Source organism: Patagioenas fasciata, chromosome 3 (genome assembly GCF_037038585.1).
Source record: "Patagioenas fasciata isolate bPatFas1 chromosome 3, bPatFas1.hap1, whole genome shotgun sequence".
Lineage (NCBI taxonomy): Eukaryota > Metazoa > Chordata > Aves > Columbiformes > Columbidae > Patagioenas > Patagioenas fasciata.
The window spans coordinates 46,433,983-46,440,077 of record NC_092522.1 but is presented as its reverse complement, the minus strand read 5'-3'; the positions used below and the strand labels follow the sequence as shown (position 1 = coordinate 46,440,077).

At 50.9% G+C, this 6,095-nt stretch overlaps 1 protein-coding gene across 13 annotated transcripts in view; it reads left to right on the top strand.

The window, feature by feature from the left end:
• The first annotated feature begins 5,026 nt into the window (after positions 1 to 5,026).
• RYR2 (ryanodine receptor 2) overlaps positions 5,027 to 6,095 on the top strand; it is a 395,394-nt gene continuing 394,325 nt past the window's right edge. For 12 of the 13 annotated variants that reach the window (XM_071806259.1, XM_071806250.1, XM_071806253.1 and 9 more), the window contains exon 1: positions 5,027 to 5,292. In XM_071806259.1, the coding sequence (XP_071662360.1) occupies positions 5,245 to 5,292 (48 nt within the window). In that variant the 5' untranslated portion in view covers positions 5,027 to 5,244. The remainder of the gene's footprint in view (positions 5,293 to 6,095) is intronic. The other variant, XM_071806248.1, reaches the window with a different exon arrangement.

Below are 6,095 nucleotides of genomic sequence, written 5' to 3'. Positions count from 1 at the left end.
GAGAGTGTATGGGTCAGGATCAAGGGACAGGCTGGCAGGGGTGATACGGTTGTAGGTGTCTGTTACAGGCCACCAGATCAGGCTGAGGAGGTTGATGAGGCCTTCTATGCGCAGCTGAGAGTGGCCTCACAGTCACAGGCCCTGGTTGTTGTGGGTGATTTTAACTTCCCTGATGTTTGCTGGAAGGACCATTCAGCCAGCCAGCCACAGTCCAGGAGGTTCCTCCAGTGCATTGATGATAACTTCCTCATGCAGATGGTGGAGGAGCCGACTAGGAGAGGTGCACTGTTGGATCTCATCCTCACTAACAAAGAGGGTCTGGTCGAAGCAGTAAAGGTTGAGGGCTGCCTGGGTTGCAGCGACCACGAGATGGTGGAGTTCAGCATCTCGTGTGGCAGGAACAGAATAGCAAGTAGAATTGCAACCCTGGACTTTGGCAGGGCTAACTTCGGCCTTTTCGAGCTATTGCTGGGGGAAATCCCATGGGCAAGACTGCTTGAAGGAAAAGGGGCCCAAGAGAGCTGGATTGCATTCAGAGGTTGCTTCTTCCATGCTCAGGATCAGAGCATCCCCACACGTAGGAAGTCGAGGAAGGGAGCCAGGAGTCCTGTGTGGTTGAATAGGGATCTGTTGGGTATGCTCAAGCAGAAGAGGAGAGTTTACAGGTCATGGAAGCAGGGGCTGGCCACTTGGGAGGAATATAAGGCTGCTGTTAGAGGATGTAGGAAGGCAGCTAGGATAGCCAAGGCCTCCTTAGAATTACAGTTGGCGAGTGGGGTCAAGGACAGCAAAAAGAACTTTTTCAAATACATAGCAGATAAAACTAATACCAGAGGCAATGTAGGCCCACTGATGAATGAGGTGGGTGCCCTGGTGGCGAAAGACACAGAGAAGGCAGAATTGCTGAATGCCTTCTTTGTCTCTGTCTACTCTGTTGGAGGCTGTCCTGGGGAGCCCTGTACCCCTGAGACCCCGGACGAAGCCAGGTCAATGGAGGAGTTTGCTTTAGTCGATGAGGACTGGGTTAGGGAGCAATTAAATAGTCTGGACGTCCCTAAATCCATGGGTCCAGATGGGATACATCTGCGGGTGCTGAGGGAGCTGGCTGAAGTCATTGCTAGACCGCTTTCCATCATTTTTGCCAAGTCTTGGGAAATGGGAGAGGTGTCCGAGGATTGGAGGAAAGCAAATGTCACCCCAGTCTTCAAAAAGGGCAAGAAGGAGGACCCAGGTAATTATAGACCGGTCAGCCTCACCTCTGTCCCTGGGAAAGTAATGGAACAACTTATCCTTGGTGTCATCTCAAGGCATATCACGGATAAGAGGGTCATTAGGGGCAGTCAGCATGGCTTTACCAAGGGTAAGTCATGCTTGACCAACCTCATAGCCTTTTATGAGAATGTAACAAGGTGGATGGATGATGGCAGGGTGGTGGATGTGGTCTACCTTGACTTCAGTAAAGCCTTTGACACAGTCCCTCACAGCATCCTCACAGCTAAATTGAGGAGGTGTGGTCTAGACAACAGAGTAGTGCGGTGGGTTGCAAACTGGCTTAAAGAGAGAAGCCAGAGAGTGGTGGTCAATGGTGCGGACTCCAGTTGGAGGCCAGTATCTAGTGGAGTGCCTCAGAGGTCAGTACTGGGGCCAATATTATTCAATATATTCATTAACGATTTGGACGAGGGAACTGAGTGTACTATCAGCAAGTTTGCTGATGACACTAAGCTGGGAGGAGTGGCTGACACGCCAGAAGGCTGTGCTGCCATCCAGCGGGACCTGGACAGGCTGGAGAGTTGGGCAGGGAATAACCTGATGAAATTTAACAAGGCAAAGTGTAGAGTCCTGCATCTGGGCAGGAACAACCCCAGGTTCCAGTATAGGTTGGGAAATTACATATTAGAGAGCAGTGTAGGGGAAAGGGACCTGGGGGTCCTGGTGGACAACAGGGTGACCATGAGCCAGCACTGTGCCCTTGTGGCCAGGAAGGCCAATGGCATCCTCGGGTGTATTACAAGGGGGGTGGTCAGTAGGTCGAGAGAGGTCCTCCTTCCCCTCTACTCCGCCCTGGTGAGACCCCCATCTGGAATATTGTGTCCAGTTCTGGGCCCCTCAGTTCAAGAAGGACAGGGAACTGCTGGAGAGGGTCCAGCGTAGGGCAACAAAGATGATTAAGGGAGTGGAGCACCTCCCTTATGAAGAAAGGCTGAGGGAGCTGGGTCTCTTTAGCTTGGAGAAGAGGAGACTGAGGGGTGACCTTATTAATGTTTATAAATATATAAAGGGTGAGTGCCATGAGAATGGAGCCAGGCTCTTCTCAGTGGCAAACAATGATAGGACAAGGAGTAATGGGATCAAGCTGGAACACAAGAGGTTCCACTTAAATTTGAGAAAAAACTTCTTCTCAGTGAGGGTGGCAGAGCACTGGAACAGGCTGCCCAGGGAGGTTGTGGAGTCTCCTTCCCTGGAGACATTCAAAGCCCGCCTGGACACATTCCTGTGCAACCTCACCTAGGCGTTCCTAGATTGGACTAGATGATCTTTTGAGGTCCCTTCCAATCCCAAACATACTGTGATACTGTGATACTGTGATATATTCCTATACATACATCATAACTGTATAGTACTAGTATACAGCTACATAATGATATAACCTATTACAAGACATAGGAAACCAGGATGTTTTGAGGATGGTATTTCATTTCTCTTTTAATGTATGCCAACAATATTTAGAAATGTAACACATCAATGCCCCTAAACAGAAAAGAATAAGAAATCCCTTAAAAAAACTATTTCTTCTGGGTTTGTGCCTTCCAACAGCTTCCAGTGAATTTATCAGAAAGTACATTAGAAAAAGATTACAAGGGCAAGAAAAATGCCAAGCAAACAGGAGCAACTAAACTATTAATATTATTTCCAAAATCTAAACCACAAGATCCATAGCTCCTCGTTAATGTGAATAATACCACACGCGATAATTAAAAGAGAAGTTACAAGCTTTGAGCTTTGCCAGGAAGGATGCTTCAGATAGTGACAGTTTCTTGGTCTAGTGTGAGAAATGCAGATCTCCAGACTTTGCCACAGCCAGGTTCCAGAGTACACTGAGGCATGAGCCCACTACCTGCAGCTGACAATATAAGGCAAAGAAACAGAAAAGGTCATATATAGTGGACTAGTTATAGGGTTTTTTCTTTCTTCTCTTTATGATGTCCTTGCCTTACATGCAGCAAATAAATCAGGCATCTATTCTACCACTCACCTTCAACGCATGACGGAAAAGTATCTTGGATGTTCTACGATCCAACCAAGACCTTAGTCCTGTAAATCCATGAGAACTGAGCTTTACATCCATATGAAATACCTTTGCATATTGTTGTATTGCAACTGGCTTGTTTCGTAAGTGGCATAAAATGCAATTCTATTTGTTCTGTGCACCCTCATGAAACCTAATTTTTGGAAGTTATTCGAACTCAGGACTTTTCCTCATAATAGGGGTCTGTCAAGAAATATCTCTCAGTCTAAATAATTTGGAGTAAGGGATATTTAAGAGGTCTGAATATGGCAACAATATGAAAAAATGTCATTCACTATTTTATCACACTTGGAAAAAAATATTTTCAGCCAGGAGTAAGTCTAGAGGTAAAAAAAATCTCTTGGAGTCAGTAGTAACTGAAACCAGGAAATTACATAGGAAATGCTTAAGCTGTTGTAACTCTGGAGTCCACCTGTAGAACCTCTGTACTAAATATTTGTACTTTACTTGTTCTAGAGATCTTATAGGTCTTGGCTGCTCTTGCAATTTCCAATCTGTCAGAAGAACAGGTTTTCTACTGCTGGAATAAATGATAAAATCTCAGAAGAAGTGTTTAAAAGTACTTTTTCTCTATGTCCAGGAACAGTGTCAAGTTACGGGTTGTTGGTATAGTTTCTCAAGAAACACTTGTGACCATGTCTTCTGTTATGCCAGCCACACACTGCATATACCCACATTACTGTGATTTCATTAAGTTTACTGGTTTGGGTCCTTCAAAAACCTTCTTCAGTCACACATCCCTCACACATTTTACTTTTTGTCAACGATCCAATGTTTTACCATTTTAAAAGAGATTTGATTGTCCTCACCTCATGACCATTGCATCATGTTAGCAAAGTCTCTCCGCTGTACGTTTATTTCACAGAATCACTGAATGTAAGGGATTGGAAGGGACCTCGAAAGACCATCTAGTCCAATCCCTTTGCTGGAGCAGGAACACCTAAGATGAGGTTACACAGGAATGTGTCCAGGCGGGTTTTGAACGTCTCCAGAGAAGGAGACTCCACAACCTCCCTGGGCCACCTGTTCCAGTGCTCTGTCACCCTCACTGAGAAGAAGTTTCTTCTCATATTTAAGTGGAACCTCCTGTGTTCCAGTTTGTATCCATTATTTCCAAGTGCTGTTGCTGTCAACAGTCCTGTAGCTCCTCCGGGTCACCAAATTTCCTTCGTTTGGAGGCCCGGCTTCCTCATTGTTAGAACTAATGTGTCTTTCCTTAGGTACAGCCAGCACCAACACCCGTGAAGGACGAGCTATTCCATGGTAAGCACATGGTAGCTATCCTTCAAGTAAATCTGGTTTTAAAGCCTTTCGTTCACCCTGGATTAAGCTCACTCACACGATGGTTACAGGCCAGCACTCGGTAAAACCATGTGGTACCTTCCACCTCCCGAGAGCACCGTCAGCCGCAAAACGCTCACGCAAAGCCGTTTAAATTCTCCCGGCCCCGAGGGAGGGAGCAGTGCAGCACACGGCGCCGCCACGCCTCGGGCCGGTGGGTCGGGCAGCAGCCGCCCGAGTGGAGCCCCCGAGGGGGCGCCGTCAGCCGCCTCTCCGCAGAGCGGCCAGTAAGGGGCGCTGGGCAGCGGCTTTGGTGCGCGAGGGAGCGGGCTGCGGATCACCTGCAGCAGCGGGGGGGCCGCGGAGCTCCGCCTCCCCCTCCTCCCCCGGTTAATCGCATCCCACTCCCCCGTGGCCGGCACTGGCAGCGCGGCGGCTGGGCAGAGCTGTCATCCTGCTGCAGGCGCACGGGTACCCGCACCCCGCTCGTAACGAGGGCCGGGCTGGGGCTGCCGGCTCCGCCGCCCTCGCCCTTGCCCCAGCCCGGTGCAGCGCGGCCGTGAGGCTCCCGCCGCCTCCCCGAGGGTAGCGACCGCCGCCGCCCGCTCGGGCACCGGGAGCAGCGCCCGGGAGAAGAAGAGAGAGGGGCAGCCATGGCCGAGGGGGGCGAGGGCGAGGACGAGATCCAGTTCCTGCGAACTGTAAGCGCCGGGATTGCCTCCTGTACCTCTACGCTGGCGTGGGGCAGGGCGCCGGGGCCGTGCGGGCGAAGGGCTGCGGGGGGCGACGGCCGAACCTTTCCCAGAGGAGAGCTGTGGGGCGAGGGGCACCGACACTCCATGTGCGGGGGGGCGGCTCCTGCCGGGCGGGGGCAGCGGGAGGCAGGTGCACGCTGCCCCGCCGCCCCGGGGGAGTCCTGTCAGGGGCTCTGGAGCCCCAGCCCTTTTCCTCTCCACCCGGCAGCGTGTGTCCCCGGTGTCCGCGGGCGGAGGGGCGATCACCAGCCGCTCGTTCTGCTGGTGATGCCGGGATGAACGGGAGGGGTGGGGGGAGACGGTGATGCCTGCCCGTGCAGGCGTGGGGACCCCGGGCGGGCAGCGGGCGGAGGGCGCTCCCGCCGGCTCCCGCAAGCCCCGCTCCGCGCTGCCCGCCCGCCGATGTTCTCGCCTACTGCAGATACTAACCGAGCAGCTTTCCCCGGCTTGAGAGCTGCAATCACACTCCTTCTGCAAAAATAGAACGGAAAAAAAAATCACCTTTCCCACCCTACCCCCCTCCACACCAAGGTTCCCACGAACTTGCGGACATTCTCCTTGCTGGGCACAGACTAATACGTTTTGTCTTTTTCTGTGTGTGTGTGAGCATCCTTTCTTTACTTCTGTTTTCTTCAGTCCAAAACATGTTAAGGCGTTAGAGCATTTCTTCCCTCACTTTCATGAATGCTTCAGGACTGCTGTGTCTTATGCTTTTCTGGAGTATTTTTCTTCAAGCAATGCTTTTATTT